This window comes from Budorcas taxicolor, chromosome 7 (genome assembly GCF_023091745.1).
Source record: "Budorcas taxicolor isolate Tak-1 chromosome 7, Takin1.1, whole genome shotgun sequence".
Taxonomy (NCBI): domain Eukaryota; kingdom Metazoa; phylum Chordata; class Mammalia; order Artiodactyla; family Bovidae; genus Budorcas; species Budorcas taxicolor.
The window spans coordinates 39,987,885-40,014,613 of record NC_068916.1 but is presented as its reverse complement, the minus strand read 5'-3'; the positions used below and the strand labels follow the sequence as shown (position 1 = coordinate 40,014,613).

The 26,729-nt window shown below is 44.8% G+C and overlaps 1 protein-coding gene across 1 annotated transcript; it reads right to left on the bottom strand.

Moving 5' to 3' along the window:
- Positions 1–3,376: 3,376 nt before the first annotated feature.
- Positions 3,377–26,093, bottom strand: BTNL9 (butyrophilin like 9). The gene is made up of 10 exons (XM_052643275.1): positions 25,934–26,093; positions 20,767–20,901; positions 18,426–18,773; positions 11,192–11,320; positions 10,962–10,994; positions 10,663–10,683; positions 9,515–9,535; positions 9,263–9,289; positions 6,650–6,676; positions 3,377–5,544 (listed from the first exon to the last, which is right to left on the bottom strand). The coding sequence occupies exons 2-10, from the start codon at positions 20,873–20,875 to the stop codon at positions 4,925–4,927; spliced, it is 1,335 nt and encodes a 444-aa protein (XP_052499235.1). The 5' UTR covers positions 20,876–20,901; positions 25,934–26,093; the 3' UTR covers positions 3,377–4,924.
- Positions 26,094–26,729: the final 636 nt, after the last annotated feature.

Below are 26,729 nucleotides of genomic sequence, written 5' to 3'. Positions count from 1 at the left end.
GAGTCTTGGCCCAGGTGGGACTGAGCTTCAGATCAAGTCTTTGGGAGGCACCGTTAGAAGATACGAAGCTGCCTGGAGCCGGGGTGGAGCTACCAGTAGAAGAACCAGGGAAGGAAGCAAGCAGAGGATGGCAGTGTGGTGAGGGCTGCAGAAGTAGAACCAGAGATGCTCATGCTGGAGTAAGTCTGGGAGAGCACCAGCATTACTGTTTGCAATAATTCTTTTAAATTATTTTGAGAGATACTTTTTTAACCTTTAAGAATCAGTGTAGTTACATTTATAATATTTTCTGTATCAGTTTTTAGGTGTTAGAAACTGGCAAGAAGCCTGAGAGAAAGCTTAATTCGGGAAAATCTATCTTTTTCAACAGTGTCAATGTGAAAAACATTTTTACAAATGAATTTTGGCTCTCAGGCACTGATAAACTGAGGCATTCTAGTGTATGATATGGCCACCATCTTCAAATGAAAAAGCAAGCACTTGCTGTCTTTTGAAATATCTGCTGTATCTATGCTGCTATGTGTGCATGAGTTAACCTGCTTTTATGGTTGTATTTTTTGTGTTGAATATCTATTTTGAGTCTGCATCATTATACTTTGATTATTCATAATTTTTCACTTTATGTAACTAATGCATGTTGACAATAAACTGTAAATAAAATAAATGTATGAAATAAGATATTTATTTATTTATAGGTTAAATGAGATCATTTCCTTTGGGGGATAGAGGATGGGAAGGAAACTGGGGAGGGAGTCCCCAAGGTTTTGGGTGTTTTAATGCATATAGTGAGAGGCAATAACCCTCTCTGGTGGAAGTACTTGCCACTCCCCTAATCCAACCCTCAAAGAATCATGCAATTTTTGGTGATGACTGCAAGAAGAGCGTAGCCTCTTGTTTGATCCACCCAGAGGAAGAGGAAACAGGGAGATGTGGTCCCTGAAGACAGCATGCCCAGTCTGCACTCTATGCACACACATATGAATTTACTATGCGTCAAAAGAACATCTGGGAAGCTAGCCAAAAGTAAGCACTTTACTGGCTCCTTTCTAAGCATGCTGTCAGCCAAGTGAAGGGATCCAGAATCAAAGGAGTGCTGGGCTGGCCTGGCACGAACAGGATGGAGCAGAGATTAGGAGCTCAGCCAAGGCTGGGGGAACTGAGGAATAGGGAGGATTCAGGGATGCTGTGGCTGCACCATCCCTCTTGTCTCCTCTTCTTGCCTCAGCACTGAGGCAAGAGCCTGTGAGAGTAGAGCAACAGGAAGTTTTCAGAGGCAGAATGACCCCCTCCCCACATTAGGCCCCTACCTGCTGGGGTCAGAATTGGATACAAGGTCAGAGTTTGCAAACTGAACAGTATAATCAAAGCTGTATGAATATGATGGGCTCTGTTCAAGATGCTACTGAGGAACAATAAAGAAGGATTTCATAGAGGAAATCAAAGGCAGTGATTTGAAAACCAAAACAGACATGACAACGTGTCATGTTACTACACCATGGTGTTGACTCTTCAACCAGATGCATTCAATTATACATTAAAAAAATTTTCTTGTGACTTTTTTCTGATTGAGATGAGGCAGAAGGAAAAGACTCATCAACTTTTTTTTAAATTACAGAAGCAATATATGCTCCTTGTAAAGATATATGTGCACCATAAAAATTTATAGCACTGTGGTACCCCACAGTATGAATAAGCTATATTTATCTGTTCTCCTAGTTACAAGTACATGGTTCCAAACCTCTGTTTTCACTGCCACAGTGAGCATCCTTTTGCATCATTAGGTGTAAATATTTCTGTAGAACAGATTCCTGGATGTGGAATTGCTTGTCAGAGGATGTTCATGTTTAGAAAATTTTTTTTTTACATAATGACACCATGTTTAATGAATATGAAAGTTCAGGTGAGGCCAACTCAAGGAAGGAGGCTCAGAGAGGGCTCAGCGTCTTGTGTGAGAGGTAAACTGTGACGCCACTTCCCAGCACCCCTCTCCTCTACAGGGATTCACACTGGCCCCCTCAAAGCCTCTCAGCAGTCCTATGGGGACAGCAGAGCATGATGACTGGCCCCATTTTACAGTTGGGAAAACTTGAGTTCCAGGCAGATTCACTGCTTGCCCAAAGCCACACAGAGTTCCTGGTCCTGCCTCCTGCATCTCTGTGGCCTGGCTCAGAGGAGATGTGAGTGGTGTGGGGGACAGAGGCGTGGTGTCCTCCACATGGGTTGATGTTAACAAAGTTGACCTCAAAGTAGCTGTACCAATATATAAGCCCACCAAAAATGTGCCCAATCCATGGGAATCTTTGTCTGTCCATGAAAGATTCCTGTGGAGACAAGGATGACTTGCGTGTTGCTGTCAAAGTCTAGGTGCTCTCAGCTCTGCTAGTCTCTGTGAGTTAACCACAAAGACCATCTCAGGTAGCGTAAGCCTCACATCACAGGTGTGCCTTATACACTGGATTGGGACCCATACATAGGTGTTGTTTTCATCCTTTCCCAGGTTTGAGGAATAGCTGCATGGAAAATGTGAACAGTGGGGAGAATTGAATGTACCAGGTCCTACTTTTAGAAAACTTGACAGAGGGTCACTGGGCATCGACTGGAAGGAGGTGGGGGTGATTTGGTAAAACTTTCTCTTCTCCCCCATTTATTTGTTCATTTATTTATGTATATCAGTAAAGACACATATTCTTGGATTCCTTTTTTCTCTATAACTCCCATTAACTACTTTGATGTTCAAATTTGGCTAATGGGAGTCCCTTCAAACTGGCTTTTCTGTCCAGTTGACATTTCCCCCTCTATTCTTTGAGGACTTCTTGCATTCTGGTAAAAGATAGACTCATTCTGCTACGTGTTTACTTCAACACCCTCAATCTATGAATTCAGTTCTGGCACTATCTACCTAGTGTGTGCGTGTTAAGTCGCTTCAGTCATGTCCAACTCTTTGTGACCCTATGGACTGTAGCCCACCAAGCTCCTCTGTCCAGGGGATTCTCCAGGCAAGACTATTGGAGTGGATTGCCATGCCCTCCTCCAGGGGATCTTCCCGACCCAGGGATTGAATCCGCATCTCTAGCATCTCCTGCATTGGCGGACTTGTTCTTTATCACTAGCACCACCTGGGAAGCCCGAGAGATAGGGTCAGATCCCACAGGTTCTCAGTCCTACAAGACTTCTCTTTCTCTTTCAATACCAATTACAAATCCAGGTTGCCTGTGCTTCTGACCCACTCACTATAAATTGGAGATTCCCAAGACCCCTACCTTGAGTTCCATTAATTTACCAGAGCAGCTCACAGAAGTCAGGAAGAGTTTACTAACTAGATTACAGATTTATTATAAAGTGATATAGTTCAGGAACCAGGTAGAATAGATGCATAGAAGAAGGTATGTGGGAGGGGTACAGAGCTTCTTCCTTTATCTCTCTGAGCACCGCTCTCCCGGCATCTCCAGCGTTCACCAGCCTGAAAGCTCTCTGAACCGAGTCCTTTTGGGGTTTTATGGAAAGTTTTCATCACATAGGCATGACTGGTTAAATCATTGGCGCTTGGTGGTTGAACTCAATCTCCAGCCCCCTTTCCCTCTTTGAGGTAGGTGGGTAGGGTAGGGCTAAGTTACAACCCGCTGGTCACACAGTTGGTTCCCATGGCAACCAGCCTCATCCTTACTGGCTTTCTAAAAATTGTCTCAGTAATATAAATTCAGGTGTGGTTAAAAGGGCTTGTTATGAATATCCAAAGACATCCTTACAACTCTTATATTTTAGAAAATTTCAAGGGTTTAAGAGCTCTGTTCTAAAATCTATGTCAAAAACCAAATAAATTTCCTAGTATAGATCAGAATCTCACCATGTATTTTCCCTGCGCCAGCCCTGAAGTGCACCATTTCTCCAAGGAGCCTCGGTTCCTTTCGGTAGTAAATAGTAACTAAAAACTAAGATCTCAGTGCTAGACATGCTCATTGGTACAGGGGTATTGTTGTTTCTAAGCCCTCAGTGTAGACAGAGCTAGGAACTATATCACATCTGTCTATTTAACAACAATATGCATCTATTTCATAGTAAAAACCTCGAGTTCACAATTATTCTTTCATTCTCTCCTTTCCCTATGTCTTGTTTTATGTTTTTATATTTTGTTGTTTGTTTTGTGGGCTTTTTTTTCTTTTTGTATCTCTTGTCTCTGGCTAAAGAAACCTCTCAGCACACAGTGAATTGACCTCTTCTTGGGCAATTCTTGTCATTATTCATTTTAATGTCCAAATTGTCCTATAATTGGTCAATGGAGCCCCTTTCATCTAGTTCCAATGGCTTTTTGCTATGTTCCCATCCGTCTTTGAGCATTCTTGAACATAAAAGCAAAAGATGTTCTCTACTCTCACCGCTTCTCCAAGTTCATTTTGGCGCTAATTGGCAGGGGAAACTAGCATCTGAGCCTTAGGTGAACTTGTTGCTTATGAAGTGTCATTGTTTCCAGACCTTTGTAGAGCTAGAAAATACATACAAAAATATTAAAATACAGAAATTAACTGATACTCCAATCTTATCTGATGAATTTTCTCCTCTTTTTTTCCCCATTCCAGTTTCTTTCATGTCTTCACAGTGAACACTGTGACTCCTAGCAACATGAATATATGTTTACTCACCAGCTCAATCCTACAACATACACAGATAAGCTTTGGAATTGTCTTTCTTTAAAAAAAGAAAAAGAAAAGAAAGAAAAAATCGTATTCATACATGTACACATTCACATCTACATAGGCAAAGGTCTCTCTTTGCCCCCTTTCTGCTGAGCCTTTTAGCCTTTGCCGACATTCTCGGGCAGACAGTGAGGTTAGCCTATCTGTTGGCTTTACAGGAAGCAGAAGAGCATAGCGCCAGCTGGGTATCCAGGAAGCTGCCCAGGACCCAGTCCAGTGGCCACGAAAGCACTTCACCACAGGCCCAGGGCAGGGTTCGAGGACTCATTGGGTTGTAACCAGGCGTCACTGTCCTCCTCTTCGAGGACGCGTTTCTCACCAACTGGTAATGGGCAGATGGTGAGCGGATCTGGGTGTTCGCTGCCATCGTGGGCTCTAGGCCTGAAATATGCGCAGAGCATCCCCGAGAAGGTGTCGGTGAAGGTGAAAATGTGGGAGCCGTCGGATACGTTGAAGAAGGACAGCTTTCCAGCCTCAACATCCAGAAAGATGCCCACGCAGCGGGGCGGCACGCGCACGCTGAGCGGGACGCGGTGCTGGTCTAGGACGAAGTACTCACAGCTGTTCCACAGCCCCATCACCCAGTAGCCAGTCGCCGGGCTCATGCGAGCATGCCGTGCACTCGGCACCGCTGCCAAACACACACCGAGAAACCAGCGGCTGCGGCGGCCCACGTGCACCTCCCAGTAGTGGCGGCCAGTGGAGAAGCGCTCTCGGCTCAGGACGCACGTCTGCTCAGAGAACCACTGAGGGTTCTCTGACCCCGGCGCAGTCCTGCGTGAGAACACGCTTTTGCCATCCTCGGAGACCTCCAGGCTGGGGTGGGCGGAGCCAGGATCCAGGGTCACATCCACTGCGCAAAGGCACAGGGTCAGTGCCCGCCGGGGACGGTTCTGCCCGCACCCACATCCCTGTCCCCTCCCCTGATAGGCAAACGTCTAGTTCTCCCGATGGAGCAATCGGTGGAATAGTTACCCCTCTCCTGAAGCCCCTCCTCCCACCACCCTGGGACTGAAGAGGCATGGAAGTCACTCCCTAGCTTTTGAAAGTGATAAGAGGAATTCATTTCCTTCCTTAACCGGAAGGCTCTTGAATTCCATGGTGCCATACAGAGCACAGATAGCAAATGAGGGAGGTTTGTGGGAATGGAGGCGGGCTCACTTTTCCCAAGACCTGGGCCGCAAGAGGGCTCCCCAGGTAGTGATAGTGGTAAAGAACCCGTCTGCCAAAGCCCGACACATAAGCGAGAGGGGTTGATCCCTGGGTCAGGAAGATCCCCTGGAGGGGGGCATGGCAACCCACTCCAGTATTCTTGCCTGGAGAATCCCATGGGCAGAGGAGTCTGGCCGGCTACAGCCCATAGGGCGGCAAAGAGTCCTACACGACTGGAGTGACTTAGCACACACGCCCAGTCAACAGGAAGGAGCTTAGGACTGGTTCTTCCTGGCCGCTCTCATCACTCAGTGTGACCTTGAGATCGCTAGTGAGCTCTGGGCCTCTGTTGTACAGCAATGTTAGGATTTTAAAACTGAAGGGGACCCCTGAGATCATCTAGTCCAGTACCCTGCACTCCAGCAACCCATTCCCCCTCCACCCCCAAATCACACTCATTTGATGGACAGGGACCCCAAGGATCCCTCTGTCAGATAATGTGGGAAGTTCTGCCAGATGGAAACAAATCTAGTAAAACCCAGAAAGTTATATGCATGTGGGAGCATCAGAGTGCACACAAATGTGTGCATGTGTGAGTGCAATCACATTTGTGCATATGAGCGTGTATGTGTGCAGGCATACGTGTCATGTTGTGTGTGTGTGCAAGTGAGCTTGTGAGTTTGTATGCAGGCTCCATCCATGGCTCCTGGAAAGACCCTTCCTCTCATCTCAGTTCTGGAGACCTCCCTTCTGATTAAGATCCAGCCAACCTAATTCACAAGATACAGTTCCCTGGCTTCAGTTACCTGCATGTCGTTGAGCTGCTCTCCACTCTGAAACCAAACAGAGAAGAAAAAGAGACTCAGAGATCTGAGTCAGTAACTCTGGAACCTTGAGGGAGCCTTAAGATGCACAAAGGATGCCTGTAAACTGAGTAATCTCATCTCCATCATGATAACTTGTTTGGACCCAGACTAGCCTGGGTCCACCATGGCATCGTCCCAGGAATTTGGGATTGGGCAGGGAGGCTGGTGCCAGTGCTGGCTTATGCCAAAGCTGTGTACAGGCTGAGGTGGTGCTGGATAGTGGGATGACAGAGTATGTGAGCAAAGAGAACCAATATAGGCAGTTGAGATGCCTTGAAGGATGGAAACAAAGCCTCCAATTCTGACTGGCTTAGTCCCCAGGAGGCCCAGCTGAGCTTGGCCCCTGTTCTAAAACATCCTTTGGACGCCCTGACTTGCCCTCTTTCTTACTGTGTGGATTTCTGTTTTGTTTTTTCTAGTCCTATATTACAGCAGAGAACACCAAAGTCACAAAATGCAGAAACAGTAGAAGATGTTTTCAGAGCTCCATAAATTTATATGGAGTCTTTCAACCCTGATTTTGCATCAGAATAACCAGTAGAACTTCACAAATCTAGAGCTCTTGCATAGAATAACTCAAATCTATACAGTTGTCAATCCTCCCTAAATTTAGCTGTAAATTCAAACCAATCCCAGCTAAAACTACTTTTGGATGTTTTGGGGAACTTCATAAATTTATCCTAAAATTTATATTTTTAAAAGGTCCACAAACTTTAAAAAGGAAGGGGAAATGGAGGAGAACTTGTACTTTCAGGTACTTTAAAAACCAAGGTAATAGGTGACCAAGAGGCAGACCCATCAAGACATGGCAACTGAGTATGCACTAACGGTGATGTCCACATTGATGGGTAAGCCACAGATAGTGTGTAGTAAGTGGCACTGGGAAAGCTAACTCTTTATATGAGAAAAATCACTGGATTCTTGTCTAACACCACATAAAAAGGTACATTTCAGATGGATAAAAAAACTTACACATAACATATAAAGTGAATAGAAGAAAATGTAGGAGACTAGATTTGTGACCTAAATGTGAAGAAGATCTCCAACAAAAGTTAAAAGTCACAAACCATAAAGTAAAAGTGTGATAAATTATATTTTATCAGAACTAATTATTTTCAATAAGGGGCACCATTGGACAAAGCTAATAGCAGATGACAGAAGAGAAGAAGGAATTCGCAATGTGTGATAACAATGAGAGATTAATATCGTATATATTATATAATAATAATAATATTGCATGAAGGATGCCTGCAAGCCCAAAGGCTCCATTCCCCAGCACTGACACCAGCCCTGTCCTGTGAATCAACAAGAAAAAGATAGCAACAACATATGGAAAATAGGCAAAGGACACGAACTGGTAATTTTCAGAAGAGGAAGCCCAAAAGCCAGCTAGCATGTAAAGAAATGCTCAGATTTCTTAGTGCTCAGTTGAGTGCAAACCCAAAGAATAATTACTCAGCTCCATTGACTGGCAAGCTTAGAAAGCTGGCTCACACGAGATGTGAGCTCATGGAGCTTCCATGCACTGCTGGCATGGGATGATGGTGCTACTTTCAGGAATCCTTCTATCCCACTTAGTGAAACATCCCTAGTGGACCAGCACATCTCCTCTTAGAGAAATCTCCACACAGGGCCAGAAAACAATTTATTCAGCACTAGTGGTCTATAGTGATATGGAGTTAGAAGGCTGGATGTCTACTCCAGGAGGATGGCTGGCTCAAATGGAGTGCTCTGCAGCAAGGGGATACAGACTAGAGTTACATGTGGCAGCAGGGATAGATATTAAAGCACAGTGATGAGTGAGAAAAGCAAGTGAGATCAGCATGAGACCATAAATATCTTTACAGTAACTACAGTGTATGCGCACAAAGCAGAAATTTCACCTCTTGCAAGAATACATACAAAATAAAGATACACATTATTGGCTGTTTTACGGGGGAAATGGAAGAAGGTACAGGGACAAATATTTACATGTAAGGTAACATGCCCATTCCAGAACCACAGGTGAGAGTCTTTGAGGGCAGGCACCAGGAATCTAGGTGATTCTGATGTGCAACCAGGATTGGCACCAATGATTTACTGTATGCTTACACCTCTGCTGCTGCTGCTAAGTCACTTCAGTCGTGTCTGACTCTGTGTGACCCCATAGATGGCAGCCCACCAGGCTCCCCCGTCCCTGGGAATCTCCAGGCAAGAACACTGGAGTGGGTTGCCATTTCCTTCTCCAATGCATGACAGTGAAAAGTGAAAGTGAAGTCACTCAGTCGTATCCGACTCCTGGCGACCCCATGGACTGCAGCCCACCAGGCTCCTCCGTCCATGGGATTTTCCAGGCAAGAGTACTGGAGTGGGGTGCCATTGCCTTCTCCACCTCAGGGCAATGTAAACATAAATATAAAAGTCAAAGTCAAATATAGCCTATACCGAGTGACATAGATTAATACATGTGTGTAGCAAATGGGATAAATCAGAATGAAGCATAGTTGGTTAGAGCAGGTGACTAGGATGCTGGGACATAAAGTGGACAGTGGGAGAAACATGGGCTTCACTCACCAGCCTGGCCTTCAGCCCTTCTCCAGTCTGAAGTAGCCAAGGAAAAGCAGAATTAGAACAAAGTCCCTTCAGCCTCCTTGTCCACACATCAAATTTTGCACCCACCCCTGCTCCACTCCCCTTTCTCCTGCCACCCACCCAGCCAGCAGGGTTCCAATCTGGCCGTCATACCTGCTTGGGAGATCAGAAGCACATTTACAGATAACCAGATAGACAAGAAGAGATAATTCTGGGCGGGGGAGACTCACTTACCCAGCTCTACTTGAAGCTTCCCTGTAAGCAGAATCCACAGAGAAAATATCAGCATTTGGATGAGTGAAACCACCTTCACAAGGCAGTTAGGTCACTGAGACGAGGTTTCATAGTCTTAAACTATTATTCATTCCAATCCTGTTTTAGTTGCTGCATCACCCATCTGCAAGCTTCTTACTCCTCACCCTATTCTTTGCTCTACGGCAGAAATCTGCACAGGGCTGGGAAGGGGAAACATTTGCCCTGAAACTGCAAGCTTTTCCTAGGGAGGAAGTCCCTGTGTAAATCCAGGCACAGGGCACATCCTGCATGAACCTCAAGGTCACTTACCGGTTATTATTTTAAAAAACCAGGTGGATATCACACTCAATTATTTCCCCTGGCAAGATACCAAGACTCTGATATTTTGCCACCAGAAATGCATTCCTCTGAGTTCTCTACTCTATGCCATCTTTTAAAAGTTAAGACTAGGAAAGGCAATGATATACACTAATTCAGACTATAGTGTTAATGACTTATGCTGTTTTGTTATTGTTTGGTCAATTGCCTTTTGTTTGTTTTCCCCTGCATGACTAGGTAGACTGCAAAACAAGCTTCTACTTCACTATTTTGTCTGGTGGTTTTCTGGGGCAGACAAAGTGGTTCTCAAGGTCTTCCCCTACCCATTGTGGCCTTCTCCTCCATCCCCTCATCCTTTGAATTCACCCTTTCCTCCTCCCCCAACATGGTTTCAAGGTGCTGAATCCCCCTGGGGAGAAAAGTGGATTTGATAAATTACTTTCACTTTGGTGCGAATTACAGACGCCTTCTTTCTCAGTGACATTTGCTTTAAAAACAGAAGGCTATCCTAGGAAGATAAACCAGAAGGAGGAGACCTTTAACCGTGGAACTGTAACTGAATCATATAATTTGCAGCAGAGGGCCTGGCAAAATCTATCCAGAAATTCTTAAGTCATAATTCCTTGGCAGATGTGCACAAGTCCATTTGGGAGGAGAAAGACAGGATACGCAGAGGGCTGGATATAGAATTAGATCACTGTGATTCAGTGCTCTCCAAAGGGGGCCTAAAATCACTGAACCCCTGTTTCTGCCATGGGTTACCCCCCTAGCCCACCACCAGCACAATGGGCATGGCACCCAGAACTTACCCAGCTCCGCTGTGAGTTTCCCTGGAGAAAGAAACAAAGAATAGAGAAAAATTTCCATCCATCACTGAGGGCTTGCTTCTCCAAAGTGCACAGACTTGGAAACCACATGCTCTGGAGAGCCAGTTTGAGCTGGACATGGGAGAGGAACAGGCTCCAAGGCAAGAGAAGTGAAAGTAAACCTCTGCCTCAATCCTTCTCTGCCCCCTCCCAAACTCCCCTAACCCTATGTGCCCTACTTGTCTTCTTGACCCAGTGCCCTCAGAGATGTGGGTAAAAAGCCCGTCTTTCTTCCCGCTTACCTTTGTCTTTCTCTGCCTGCTTCTTCAGCTTTTCTGAAAGGAAGGAAAAAGGGGAGCAGAGTTCAGTGCGTGCACTACTTTACCTGTTTCCCATGTCCCATTCCTGCCCTGCCGCCGGGCAAGATGGCCCCTCAGCAGTGGCCTTCCCCACCCCACCACATGGCCGCCTCCACCACTTTTCTCCTGGGCAAAGCCAGTTCCAGGAGGGCAGCCCCCTGACTGCCTGGTACCTTGGGACTTCCGTTGCTTCCGAAAGAAGTACAGCACCAGCATCATGAGGAGAGCCAGAAGGAGCGGCAGGCCCACCAGAGTCCCAAGGAAAGCTCTCTTCCAGGGAGAGGTTCCAGGTAAAAACACATCTGGAAAACACCCCACTCATCACTAAATACTAAGTGAGAAGACTGGTCCAGACACTGTAGGTCAGAAAATCTCTCTAGCAACTGGTTGGCTCTTTCTGGGCCCTACCATGTCTGTATGCATGCTTAGCCGCTTCAATTATGTGTTTAACTCTTTGCAACCCCATCAACTGTAGCCCACCAGGCTCCTTTGTCCATGGGATTCTCCACGCAAGAATATTGGAGTGGGTTGCCATGCCCTCCTCCGGTGGATCTTCGTACCCAGCGATTGAACCCACATTTCATATGTCTCCTACATTGCAGGCAGATTCTTTTCCCACTGAGCCACCTGGGAAGCCCAGGCCCCACCACAGCCATCTGTAAAATGGACATGAAAGCTATTGCATGGTGCTCAGGAGAGGTAGCATCTGAGGAAGAGTGGAAACTTGAACTTGCTCAGCACAGAGGGGAAAATACTGCAAACTGAGGGATATAAAAGCAAGAAGCTGATGGGCTCTGCCCAGTCCTTTATCTTAGAACTTATGTGACCACAGCCCTGACCTCCCTCTACTTCTCACTCTTGCTTTACATCTAAGAAAATTAGAAATCAAGGTGTTGATATCTGAAACTCAGTGAATAATTGCTACCTATTGCTCTGACAAACTATGGGAAATTCTGAAACAGATGGGAATACCAGACCACCTGACCTGCCTCTTGAGAAATCTGTATGCAGGTCAAGAAGCAACAGTTAGAACTGGACATGGAACAACAGACTGGTTCCAAATTGGGAAAGGAGTATGTCAAAGCTGTATACTGTCACCCTGCTTATTTAACGTATATGCAGAGTACATCATGAGAAACGCCAGGCTGGAAGAAGCACAGGCTGGAATCTAGATTGCTGGGAGAAATATCAATAACCTCAGATATGCAGATGACACCACCCTTATGGCAGAAAGTGAAGAGGAACTAAAAAGCCTCTTGATGAAAGTGAAAGAGGAGAGTGAAACAGGTAGCTTAAAACTCAACATTCAGAAAACTAAGATCATGGCATTCAGTACCATCATTTCATGGCAAATGGATGGGGAAACAATGGAAACAGTGAGAGATTTTATCATTTTGGACTCCAAAGTCACTGCAGATGGTGACTGCAGACATGAAATTAAAAGACGTTTGCTCCTTGGAAGAAAAGTTATGACCAACCTAGACAGCATATTAAAAAGCAGAGACATTACTTTGCTAAAAAAGGTCCATCTAGTCAAAGCTATGGTTTTTCCAGTAGTCATTATGAATATGAGAGATGGACTATAAAGAAAGCTGAGTGCAGAAGAATTGATGCTTTTCAACTGTTGTGTTGGAGAAGACTCTTGAGAGTCCCTTGGACTGCAAGGAGATCAAACCAGTCCATCCCAAAGGAAATCAGTCCTGAATATTCATTGGAAGGACTGATGCTAAAGTTGAAACTACAATACTTTGGCCATCTAATGCCAAAGAACTGACTCATTGGAAAAGACCCTGATGCTGGGAAAGATTGAAGGGAGCAGAAGGGGACAACAGAGGATGATATGGTTGGAAGGCATCACTGACTTGGTGGACATGAGTCTGAGTAAGCTCTGGGAGTTGGTGATGGACAGGGAAGCCTGGCGTCCTGCAGTCCATGGGGTCACAAAGAGTTGGACAAAACTGAGCAACTAAACTGAACTGAACTGATTGCTCTGATGAATCCATGTGTCATATTGCCCTTCATGCAAACACCTGGCTTCTACTTCTCATCACATCTTTGCAAGAATTGTTAGCAAAGCCATGTAGGGCTGACTGACAGTTCCCCTGTTCCCACTCCAGGCATCCTAAGGAGGATCTTCCCAGAAGCAGAGTGTGGTGCAGAGCCTACAGAGACAGTGGCCAGACAGTAAAGAAATACAGCAATCCTCTAGAAACTCTTGTGGAAATTCGATAGAATAATTTTATGTCTGTTGAAGATAATGAAATTGGTGTTTTGATCTCAATGGTCTTTAATTTTTTTTATTGTAGTAAAATAAACATAACACAAAATTTACTATCTTAACCATTTTAAGTTTATAGTTCAGTGGCATAAGTACATTCACACTGGAAATTCCCTGGCAGTCCACTGAGTTCAATCCCTGGTTGAGGAACTAAGATCCTGCAAGCCATTGTGGCATGGCCAAAAAAAAAAAAAAAAAAAGTGCACCAACATGGTTGTGCAGCCAACACCAGCAGAACTTTTTTTTAATTGTCCCAAACTGAGAGTCTGTACCCATTAAACACTAACTCCCCAATCTTCCCACCCAGCCTCTGGTAACTTCTATTCTGCTTTTCCTCTCTATGAATTGATGATGCTGGGTACCTCATATAAGTAGAATCATACCATATTTGTCCTTTTGTGTTTGTCTTTGTTTCACTTAACATAATGTGTTGTTTTGTTTGGTTTTTAATTTTCTTTTTTTAGCAGTGTGTTTCTATTATTTGGTAAAAGTATTGAGCCACAAAGGACTGGTCCTTCACCACAGATGGTTTTTGAAGCACTGACCTAGGAGGTAAAGAGCTCAGAGTCCTAAGCCTTGATGACCTGTGATCTCCATCTTGCTCTCTGTTCCAGCCTTTCCTGCATCTTTCCAGCTCTTCCAGTAGCTATGCACATTTCCACCTCAGGACCTTTGCACTTGCTGTTTCTTCTACCTAAATAGTCTCCTTGCAGAAATCCATGTGACCAACACCCTTTGTCAAGGTTAAACACAAACTTAAAAATTTGTGCAAAAAAGCAAGCGAGATTCCCCTTCCCCTTCTCTTAGACTGTTTCCTTTAGAAAATTTATAAATTCTTTCTCTATCCCTTCAAGTGCTTCCCAGGTGGCACTACTGGCAAAGAACTCAACTGCTAACACTCTCTGACATAAATCACAGCAAGATCCTCTATGACCCATCTCCCAGAGTAATGGAAATAAAAACAAAAATAAACAAATGGGACCTAATTAAACCTAAAAGCTTTTGCACAAAGAAGGAAACTATAAGCAAGGTGAAAAGATAGCCCTCAGAATGGGAGAAAATAATAGCAAATGAAATAACTGACAAAGAATTAATCTCCAAACTATACAAGCGGCTCATGCATCTCAATACCAGAAAAACAAATAACCCAATCAAAAAGTGGGCAAAAGACCTAAACAGACATTTCTCCAAAGACATACCAATAGCTAATAAACACATGAAAAGATGCTCAACATCACTCATTGTTAGAGAAATCCAAATCAAAACCACAATGAGGTATCATCTCACACCAGTCAGAATGACCAACATCAAAAAGTCTGCAAACAATATATGCTGGAGAGGGTGTGGAGAAAAGCGAACCCTCTTGCTCTGTTGGTGGGAATGCAAACTGGTACCGTCACTATGGAGAACAGTGTGAAGATTCCTTAAAAAAAATGGGAATAGAACTGCCATATGACCCAGGAATCCCACTACTGGGCATATACCCTGAGGACTGAAAGAACTGAAAGAAACACACGTACCCTGCACGCGTTCACTGTAGCACTGTTTACAATAGCTAGGACATGGAAGCAACCTAGATGTCCATCAGTAGATGAATGCATAAAGAAGTGTGGTACATATACACAATGGAATATTCAGTTCAGTTCAGTTCAGTTGCTCAGTCATGTCTGACTCTTTGTGACCCCATGAATTGCAGCACGCCAGGCCTCCCTATCCATCACCAACTCCCAGAGTTCACTCAAACTCACATTACTCAGCTTTAAAAAGGAATGCATTTGAGTCGGTTCTAATGAACTGGATGAACCTGGAGCCTATTATACAGAGTGAAGTTAAGTCAAAAAACAAATACTGTATATTAATGCATGCATATGGAATTTACAAAGATGGTACTGGTGATCCTACATGAGCAGACACAGATGTAAAGAACAAACTTTCGGACTCAGTGGGAGAAGGTGAGGGTGGGATGATTTGAGAGAATAGCACTGAAACATGTTCATTACCATACGTAAAATAGATGACCAGTACAAGTTCGATGCATGAAGCAGGGCACCCAAAGCTGGTGCTCTGGGACAACCAGAGGGATAGGGTGGGAGGGAGGTGGGAGAGGGGTTCAGGATGGGGCGGACACGTATACCTGTGGCTGATTCATGTTGATGTGTAGCAAAAACATCACAATATTGTAAAGTGATTATCCTCCAATTAAAATAAATTAATTAATTTTAAAAAAGAAAAAACTGGTTAAAAAAAAAAAGAAGCTGACTGCCAGTGCAGGAGATGCAAGAGATGGCTTCAGTCCCTGGGTCAGGAAGATCTCCTGGAGGAGGAAATGGCAAGCCACTCCAGTATTCTTGCTTGGAAAATCCATGGACAGAGGAGCCCAGCAGACCACAGTTCATGGGGTCAAAAGGAATCGGACACGACTGTAGTGACTTAGCACGTACATTCCTTTAAGATGTATATAAATCTCTCTGAAAGTTATATAAGGATCTTCCAGCTTTACAATCCAGGAATGATTTTCTTAAGGAGCTCAGAGCCATCTCTTTGAAATGGAAACATCAAGAAGAAAGCACTCCTATCGCCAGGCCTCCTGGGAGGTTCACTTAGGCACCCGGCTCCAAGCTGTAGCTACATGCTTGTCACTGAGATAAGAGCTATCTTTCTCCTTTGCATAAAAGCAATTAGCTAACACAGATGTTACCAGTTACCCAATTACCGGGTGAATTTTGGGTGAACTATGTATCACACACATATATATTCCTATGAACATTAAATCCATCAGTGGGGGCCTCATAACAAAACTTTGATGCTAGATAATGGCCTCACTTTCAACTCATTCCTAATGGTCTTCTTTCCTGATTCACCACTTTTAAATCCATGTATATATATTCAACCCACCATACTTAGCACTCTTCCCTGCTTCATGTTTCTCTGTATCACTAATACCTTCGAACATGTGCTATAATTTACTCTTTTGTGCATCTGTTTCCCCCATGGAATGTGCATCTGAGGGCAGGGGTTTGGGGAACATTGTGAGTGCTCAATAAATATTGTTTGAGGGATAAAATTAGGAACACATGGGTTCTTATGATGCTGTCTAATAATATTGGCTTTCTGGAACCTCCCCCCAATAACTGTACTCTTAGTAGGTTTTAAATATTATGGCTTCAGGTATCAAGTTCAGCCTGCCCTGTACACAACCAAGCTCCAGAGCCCCTGTGTCCTAATAGATGGTTTTGGGGATAATGGCCTGGAGGAGGACATGGCAACCCACTCCAGTATTCTTGCCTGGAGAATCTCAGGGACAGAAGAGCCTGGCAGGCTACAGTCCACGGGTTGTAAAGAGTCAAACACGATTGAAGTGACTGAGCACTCAGACACATAGGGATAATGGACACGGAGAACTTAAAGGCTAAGAAGATGAGGGTGAGCTGGTACCCACTGACCTGCTATGTGGATCACAAACTCTTTCTTTTGGCCTAGGAGGTGGTTCTGAATGGAGCAGGACACGTTTCTGTGGGCCCCCTCTTGGACAACCACAGATGTTTCCAGACTGAACAGGCCTTGGACATCCTCAGTGATGTTTTCAGTCTCAGGGGGCAGGCATCGTCCATGATGGTCTCTCCACTGAGCCTGCGGTTTGGGGTACCAACCACTGGAGTGGCACCTTAGCTGAATGCCTCCCTCCTTGAAGCCCTCAATGGAGATATGAGGGTCTGAGCCCAGTCCTGGGAGAGGCAGGGAAGAGTAGGAAAGATCAGGCTCCTTCCCAGATGTACATGAAATTCATGTCACCAGTCACCATTTGCAGTCACCATAAGGCATGGTGACTGTGACCACTCAACACATGTGGTCTTGCAGCCCACCATGGACCATAAATGACAGGCTAAACTGTAGATGGCATGTGGGGACAGCACTACCTCTGAAGGGCATTTTAAATTAGGGAAAGGCTGCTGGTATTCAGCCATATAATGCAAGGGACCGTCCCCCTAGGTTGAAGAGTAACCCCATCCCAAATTTCAATAGATTGCCTTCTCTGTCTCTTGAATCCCACCAGAATTAAAGTATCTTTGTTATGCATACTTTTAAAAATCTCTTTACCCAAGTAAACTAGCTTTATATTTTGAATATGCAAAACCTTAATATGGTTTAAACATCAATACTATAAAAAAACAAGTAGATCAAAAAAGCCTCAGGCTTTTCTCCATCCTTTGCATCTCATTGCTCCCTCTCCTTTAAGTAACCAATTTCATTAGCTTTCTGTGTTTCTTTTGTGCCATGTTTCTTCTCCTTTCTTACACAAAAATTAATATGCTATAGAGCTTCTTTTGCATCTTGCTTTTTCTATGCTTGGACATTTAGGGAGTTTCCATCAACCCTAAGTACTCATTGGAAGGACTGAAGCTGAAGCTAAAGCTCCAATACTTTGGCAACCTGATGCAAGGAGCTGACTCATTGGAAAAGACTCTGATGCTGGGAAAGATTGAAGGCAGGAGGAGAAGAGGGTGGTACAGGATGAGATGGTTAGATGGCATCAGTGAATCAGTGGACATGAGTTTGAGGAGGACTGAGGAGCTCAATGTGCTGTAGGCCATGTGGTCACAAAGAGTTAGACATGACTTTAGGGACTGAACAGCAGCGACACTGCTGTACAATGTATATTTGTACAAATGCCTTTCTTTCATATTGGAGTTGTGGGAGGTATATCTCCAGGATCAACTCCCAGAGGTGGAATTGCTGTTCAGAGGCAGACACAAAGGAAGTCCTGTTAGCTATTGCCAAATCCCCCTACGCTGGAGTTCAGGACTTTGAATTCCATCAGCACAGTAAGAAGGGGCCTGCTTCCTCCATCAAGAGTGTGTAGTCCAGCTATTGAATGTCAGTCTGATAGGGAAAAATTACCTCTCTGTAGTTTTAATTTGCCTTTTTCTCACTGTGAGTAGAATAATTGTCTTTTCCTTTGTTTAAGGGCCATGTTGTGTGCATTTTGGGGGTTCATTTCCTAACAAATATTTTTTAATATTCTTTTTTTTAGAGAAATTCTCCCTTTCTCTGTGCTTTTCAATCTATCTTCTCTTGAGCTCTTCCCAAATGGATCCTTCTCCCCTCCGTGTTGGGGACTGACCACGCACCTGCTACCTCCAGCTCCCAGGTCGCTTCCCCAGTGAAGTTCCTGGAGAGGAAGCGGCACCCATACAGACCCTGGTCAGCGGGGACTACGCGGTGGAGCCGCAGAGTCACGCTGCCGTCTGCGATATCGTCCGTGATGAGCTGGGTCCTGTTCTGGAACTGCTTCATCTGCCAGCCGTGGAACTGTTGCTGCTCCTGGTACAGGTGCACCACGTTCGAGGCCTGGCTCCGGAACCAGAGGATCTCCATGTGCTCGGCGTCCCGGTATGGCGACAGGTGGCAGGAGAATTCCGCTTCATCGCCGACGTGTGCCAGAATGGGCTCCTCATGGCCTACCACCCTGATCTCCTCTAGGACAAGACCCCAGACAATGGCCCAGATTAACTTTCCTCAAATAAGGTAGTGTACATGTTTTGTGGTGTGGTTTTTTTTTTTCCAAAGATTCCATGTAATTTAGTGCCTCAAAAATATGTTTATTTGTTTGTTTGTTTTTTGCAGCTCAGAAATCCACAGTGAACTATTCAAATGACAAAGGTGAAACACTCTACAGGACAACCAATCCTGTTTCTTGAGCAAGTAATTGTCATGAAATAGTTGGATTCGCCATGTTAAAAACTACACAAGACACATTACAACCAGATACAAATGTGTGGTGGGGTACTGGTAGCTGGTTTGAACCAACCAGCTGCCAATATTATTCAGGGGACGGTTATGTCAATATGGCCAGGGCATTAAATTAAATGGAATCTTTGGCAAAAAAAAAAAAAAAAGTACACTATCCTCTTATGTGAATAAAAATTGACATATTTGCATAAATGTGCAGAATAAAAGATCTGAAAGAAGAAAGACCAAATTATTGATGGTGATCATTTCTGCATGGTGTGAATAGATGTTTTCTTATTTTTGCTTTTGTTTTCTTATTTTACTTTTTTGATTTTCTAATATTTTATAATGTACATGCACAGCTTCTGTAATAACAAAGAATATTAAAATAATCTCGGGGGGTGCTTCTTGCCTCATGGGTTTTCCTATCTAAGATCAAATCCTGCTGTCGAGATTTTTATTCATCTGGATCTTTCATTTGATTGTCCTCTGCAGTGATGTCTCCACGTGGCTGCTTTACTCCCTGTTTTCTGCAATTTCCATGAGAGTTGCTGTTCCTGCTGCAGTGCCTTTCCACCCAGCATGCCTTCATTCATTTTTTTCTAGCTTCTGTGCTGCTCCTTTCCTTCTTTCAAAGCTCAGCTTAATCCCACCGCCAATTCTTCCTTTATGAATTCCTCCCATCCTTCACTTTGCCCATAGAGCATGGGAGCACATTTCTTCTCTCCATATGAGACCCCTTGTTGCCTACTGGGTATAGCCTTGACACTGCTCCTACCAGCTTCCCTCTTGAGGTTCTCTCCAGCTGTCGCTGCTCCCATGCCTGATGCCTGGCCCTTTTCCTGGGCATACCCTGCCTCAGTTTACTCTCCATCTGTCATCTTCCTACAGACTGTCTCTTGCAAGGTTCTACTCATACAGTACCTCCTGTCTATGGCCCTTCTTGGCTTTCTGAAAAAACAAATTGGTCTCTTAGCCGTGATCCCAGATCTCTGGGTACATTTCTCTTGCAGCTCTGGTCACACAGCTGGACAGTCATGCATATCATGTCTGTCACCTTCCTTCAACTGACTGCTTTGTCAATCACTTCAGCATCCCTGGTTTCCAGCTCAGGGAGTTGGGGAATTCTATTTGCATAATTAGTTTACATTCTCTGTTAGTTGCTTCTTTCATGAGAGATGGTATGACCAGGATCCTTTCTGTTCTTCAAAAGCTATGGCTTATATTGCAGGAGAGGAGTTAAAAATATTTTCCAACTGGTTCAGTCTAGTGGACTTCCCTGGTGGCTCAGACGGTAAAGTGTCTGTCTACAATGTGGGAGACCTCGGTTCGATCCCTGGGTCGGGAAGATCCCCTGGAGAAGGAAATGGCAATCCACTCCAGTACTATTGCCTGGAAAATCCCATGGACAGAGGAGCTTGGTAGGCTACAGTCCATGGGGTCGCAAAGAGTTGGATACGACTGAGCAACTTCACTCACTCAGCCTAAGTACAGACAACTAAGACTTTCCTGGCACCCTCCTACTATGCTTTCTGCCATGGTTGTGAGCTGTGGAGTTGTTGGGGATAGGGAGCCTGAAGGGATGGTGGAGGAGCACTGCAGGGCTGGACGGTGCTCAGGGTCAGTGACTCTTTAACAACTGGGATGGAGGGCTTATTTTTTAGCCCCTGAGACAGCCTAGTAAAAGGCTGCAAGATCTCAGGCCTGGAATAACCTGCAGATGCAGATTAGACACGTTACCTGAGCACAGCACCCTGGGCTGGAGGAGGAGGAGCAGGTGAGTGAGGAAGAAGAGACTGCTAGGCAGACATCCTCGCTGGTAGGAGTTCAGGAAGACTGAGAAATCCATCACTTTTCCACAGAAGTGAGGGCCACCTGCAGAGGGACAAAGACATATTGGAGTGATGCGGTAGAGTTAGAACGCCACGTATCAGGCCTGACATCTGTTATTGCCTCACGTCTATTTTTTTCGGGCACTTGCAAGCTCCAGTGCCTGGCTTCTTCCAGTCATAGCCAGATGTGAGAGTTGCTTCTAATTTTAACAGGCAGCATTGCTTGTCGTGGGGTTGACCCTTGCTTGGACTCACAGTCCTCCAACAGGACAGGGCCAAAGAGTCCCAGAGGAAGCAGCTTCTGAGCTTCTCATTGTTTAGAGCCAGGAATAGAGCCATGCATTGTGTGGGAGCTGAGTTAGGTTTCAGTGACTTGGCCCAAACAAAGGGAAATCTATAAGAACCCCCCAGATGCGTTTTCCTTTCCTCTGCCCAAACCTGTTCCCAATTCCCTTTGACCTGGAACATCAGGTCCACAAAACAGAGGAACAAACACAGTGCACTTTCTTTTTTTTTTTTTTAATATAAATGTATTTATTTTAATTGGAGGTTAATTACTTTACAATATTGTATTGGTTTTGCCATACATCAACATGAGGCATGCACGCCTGGCTGCCTTTTAACTCCAGCCACACCTAGGACACCTTTTTCCAGCCCTGAGACCTCAGGTGGAGTTCCCAGGAGGTCAGTTGATGACTGTCACTGAGTCAATAGCATCTTTAAGACCACAGTGATGGGGCTGTCTCATTGATTCCTCCGCATACCCATCCGTGGCCCCAGAGACCCAGCCCCAGTGCAAGCAAGGGCTGTTTCCTCTTCATTCCTGATGCCCTTTGGGGAGCTGTGGTAATGTAATATGAGAATCAGTGAGCCTGAGTAACCAACTCATCTTGGGAAATATACAAGCCTCCCCACATATCTCCTCTATTTAGTTGTGGGACTTTATGCAGATTATGTAACTTGCTGAATCTTAACTTTTTCACTTGAACAATGGAAAAAATCAATCCAACTCAGAGGGTTGTTAAGCCTCCAAGGTGAGATGGATGCTCTTTAAAGAAAAATCAGCTCTTCCCTCTGCCCTCAACTTCCAAACATCTGCTTTCTGCTCCCCATCTTCTTCTAGAGGCTACATCCCTCTCCTTCCACTCCATCATAGCATCCCAGAGCAGAAAGGCCCATGGCAGTTTCTACTCTACTGCTTCCCGTCTCTCCTCTCCCTCTGTCTGCCACCCCACTCTGCTGTTTGGTTTGCCTTTTACCACAGACCTGTGAGGTGGCACCCATTCCTGGGGTCCTGTGGCTACAGAGCCCCAGCCACACCATCAGTAATATCATCAGCAGGGTTTACACGAAAGACTTTAGTTCTTTTTTTATCGTGTAGTTGATTTACAATGTCTTAATTACTGCTGTACAGTAAAGTGATTCATTCTTTTTATTAAATATTTATTTCCATTATGGTTTGTGTTGGGCTTCCTTGGTGGTTCAGATGGTAAAGAATCTGCCTGCAATGTGGGAGACCTGGGCTTGATCCCTGGGTTGGGAAGATTCCTTGGAGAAAGGAATGGCTATCCACACCAGTATTCTTGCCTGGAGAATTCCAGGAACAGAGAAACCTGGTGGGCTACAGTCCATGAGATCACAGAGTCAGACACGACTGACTAACACACACACGGTTTGGGTTATAGAGACTTCCCTGGTGGCTCAGACAGTAAAGAATCTGCTTGCAATGCAGGAGACCCAAGTTCAATCCACTTTCTTTTAAAAAAATATTTTCACTATGGTTTATCATAGGATATTGAATATAGTTCTCTATGCTATACAGTAAGACTTTGTTTATCCATCCTACATATGAAAGCTTACAGTAAAAAAAAAGAAGCCAAATTCCAAGGGTTGAATGATGGTTAGCAGAGGAAGAGGATGGGGGAATGTGGTACATGTTGGTCAAATGGTACAAGCTTTCAGATATAAGATGAATAAGTTCTGAAGATCTAATGTATAGCACGGTGATCATAATTAATAATACTGCATTGTATACTTAAATTTTGCTAAGATTAAAGTTTTAGTGTTCTCACAACAAACAAAAAAGATAACTATGTGAGATGGTAGATATGTTAATTAGTTTGGTTGTGATTATTATTTCACAATGAATGCATTTATCAAGATTTCATATGGTACAAATATATACAATTTGGGAGGCTTCCCTGGTGATCCTGTATATAGGATTTTCCACTGCCAATGCAGGGGGCCCAGGTTCAATCCCTGGTCAGGGAACTAGATCCCACATGCCGCGACTAAGAGTTCATGTGCCACAACTAAAGATCCTGTATGCCACAACTAAGACCCAACACAGCCAAGTAAATAAATATGTTTAAAAAAATAAATAATATATGCCATTTTTATTTGTCAATCATACTTCGTAAAGTTGAGAGAAAAACGTATTAGGTTTTAGTAAATTATTTTTCTGCAACTATTCAGGTAGTCATATTTTTTTTCCTTCTTTTTCAATTGATTAATTTACCTAAACTGTCAAAATCCTTAGAATAAAATAGGTGACAATGAAAAGAAAGCTAACAGTATGTGAAAGACTTTAAAACTGTTGGTCATGTAGCAGAAGATGGTCTGAGAAAGTGTATAGGTAAGTTGATGGAAGGCAGGCAATGTGAATGACCTCTGTGCTGGAAAGACCTGGGCTGACAGGACCACTGCCAGAGGGAGAGGCAATGGCCTATGAGTCAGTTGGTCAGGGGCCTTGCCTTATGGAAAGCAGAGGCTAAGTTGGGGAGCTCCATTCATGCATCAGAAGGGGCCCCTAAGGAAGGAGATTGGAATCCTCTTTCAAGGGGGCCTGGCTCTTTTGATAGCCAACAGCTATTGGAATACTGTCACACAATAACCAGCAGAACAGAGGCCCTGGGCCAGAGCCCAGGCTCAGGCTGGGCAGTCTAGCCCTTCACCCTTTTGGCTGACAGCAGAAATGTGTCTGCAACAGGCCCACCAACTAGGAACAAAGGACACAGAGCCCTATGAGTGTGAAGCTCTAAGGATACATTAGCACCAGCTAATGCATTCCAAAACAAGGGGAGCTCAGAGGGTATTTATGGATCCATACAGATTGGCCAGACTGTAAGGAATTAGTCGAGACTTGTGCTAGGAACAACTTGAGTGTTCCCAAGGCAGCAACAGGGCATTAGATAGGCCTGCAGCTGGGGGAAGGGGCACCTCACAGCAGGATCAGTATTCAAGGTCCCATATTCCTGGGGAAGGAGGAAGCTGCCATCTACCAGTCAGTCTGTGTGTTCCAGACCCTGGAATTACTATCAGGACTGCAGTTCTCTGTTGTGATACACTCTTGTGATTTCAGTTACTGAGGCTGCAGGTGGAAGAGGTCATAAACACACATACATACATGCATGTGTCCACAATAATAAAAATTAACATGAATTGAGTGCTTACTATCTACCCAGAACTTTCCTATGTCAGAAGTATTATTACTATTATTATAGGACCAAGGTACAGACAAGAAAACTGAAGCAGAGTGAGGCTAAGTGACTTGCCCTGCACACATGGGGCTGGAAGGTGGTGGAGCTGGGGGAGTTCCTCCCAAGCTCTGCACTTCTGTGGATGCAGCTTCCTCACCAGCAGTGTTGTGTCAAGGCTGGGTGCACCTCAGTTCTCCGGTTCCCCGATTCACGACCCCTGTTAGGGACCACCTGGTCACAGACTGCAGCACTCACTCTGACAGCATCTCACAGCAATTGAAGAAGTGGCTTGAGTCCCCAGATGTCAGCCGCAAGACTAACCAACCAATAAATGAATACAAACAACTCCACTTCTAATAAGACAGCTTAAAACGAGTGTTTCCCTCAGACCTTGTCAACAGCATCTTCTCCAGCAGGAGGTCATGCCCCATAGTACTTTTGCTTCCAACACTCACGGAGCTGATTTTAAAGCCTTTAATTGGAGGGAAGTCGTCTGGTGAATTCTTGAAGGGAAATTAGAAGAGCTGAATGCTCCCTTCCTGTTCTAAAGAGCATGCTCCTCCCTGTTTGCTGCCAGAAGTTTGCCTTTTCCAACCTCCCTCAGCAGTTGAAACACTCTGATCCTTACTCCTCTGAGAGGAAACCCCTTCTGATCTCAGCTATTCACATCACAGTGGAAATGGATTTTAGCTTCATTTTCTGATGGGGAGGTTTTGCTGGGGAAAGGTGAGAGACTGGACACGTTGCAGATTTGAGGAAGATGGAAGACCCAGGAAGGGGAAGGATGGCCCAAAAGGGGGTCCCAGGTTAGAGTTAAGCTCTGCTGGTGGGGAACATGCCCCCTGCTCTCCAGGGAGCCTCTGAAGACACAGGGAGATATAAGGGTCGTGCACACCAATGCCAAAGAAATGCTGCTGAAACGCTGCTACCCTCCACCCAAGTTTATCTTTCCTCTTCTTTTTTTGTTCCTTCTCATTTTTTCCCTGGCCACACTCCAACTTCATTCCAGTTTTCTCCTCCTGCATCTCCAGCTCCTGAACAACATTTATGTTTTCTTGATTTCCAGTCCTTCAGCTCTTGAGTTTCTCTTTAAATATTATTTTATTTTGCTTTTGCTGCTTTTGTAGGCTTGGGCTGTGTGTGCTTTGCCCTTCTGTCATTCCCTGTGTCCTAAGCTTTAAGACCCCAGGGGTAGGACTTTTGCACTCTTGCACCCTCTCCTTTTCCAGCACCCACACCAATGCTTTGCCCTCTGCAAACTGTTAATTAATGCTCCCCAGCTTGCTTTGGTTTTATTTCAATAGGTCCACAAGAGTATTTACACCCCTGGTCTCTAAGGGAGATGAATTATCCCAAGGAGAGATCTTCAGTGAGGTTTCATATGGCTTGAGGGGGAAATGGGATGTGTCTGAATCCTTCCTCTTCAGGTGGAACTGCCAGAACGGGCATCTCCCCTCGGTCACACTGACATCCTTATCCTGAAGCCAGGTTCAGCTGATAAGATGGTACCTACCCATGCTGTGCTATCTCCTCAGCCCTCATTTTCTGTGTCCCATTTCTGAAAGGTGGAGGTTTAGACAGGATTGAGTCACGTACCTGGCAGGTAGCAGCAAAGGTTCCAAAATGACAGGTGATCTCAAGTTCCCTGCAAGGGAGACAATTGCGAAGTATCCTGGCTCCAGATGCTAAGGTCCTGTAGACATAAACTGGCAGCACAGTAGAAGGGGACCAGCTCTTCTGTGACAGAATTACTCACCCACCTTCCACATTAAGATACATGCTGCCTGCTCAGCCCTTTGTTATAAAAACCAAGATAGATAGAACAAAACGAGGAAGTCTCTGTCACATCCTGCCTGAATTGAATTTCCATGGAAAGTGCCCCACTAAGGTCTTAGAAGTAGGGTAAAGGTATCTGGGAGTTTTGTAGGGACTGCAAACTATAGAAGCTCAGAGCAGGGAGAAGACGCTCCAGCTGGCTGCCCAGGATCTCTGGGGCTCCAGGGAGGCAGGATGGCCATGCCTGCCCCTTTCTCTTCACCATCATAGCAAAACATACAGAGACTGGACAGGAATATCCACTAAGGATTAGGAAAGGTCTGGTGCTCAACTCTTAACTCTGGTGCTCAACTCTTACCTCCATAGTGTAAAGGACAGTAAGAAAAATAATCTCAGAACTTGGCCATGAGTAAAACCTGCAAGAGCTGTTCACATACAACTTGGAAATGCAGCAGGGTGTTGTGCTGGGACTCCTGTAACGGAGCAAAGCTCAAAAAGAGAAGAAACAATGACTATCCCACCCTACCCCGTTTTGCCATATGCCACTGTGCCACATTGGTGTTAGTGGGAATGAAGCACAATGGACCAAGGTGCCAGCCTAACCAGCTATTACCCC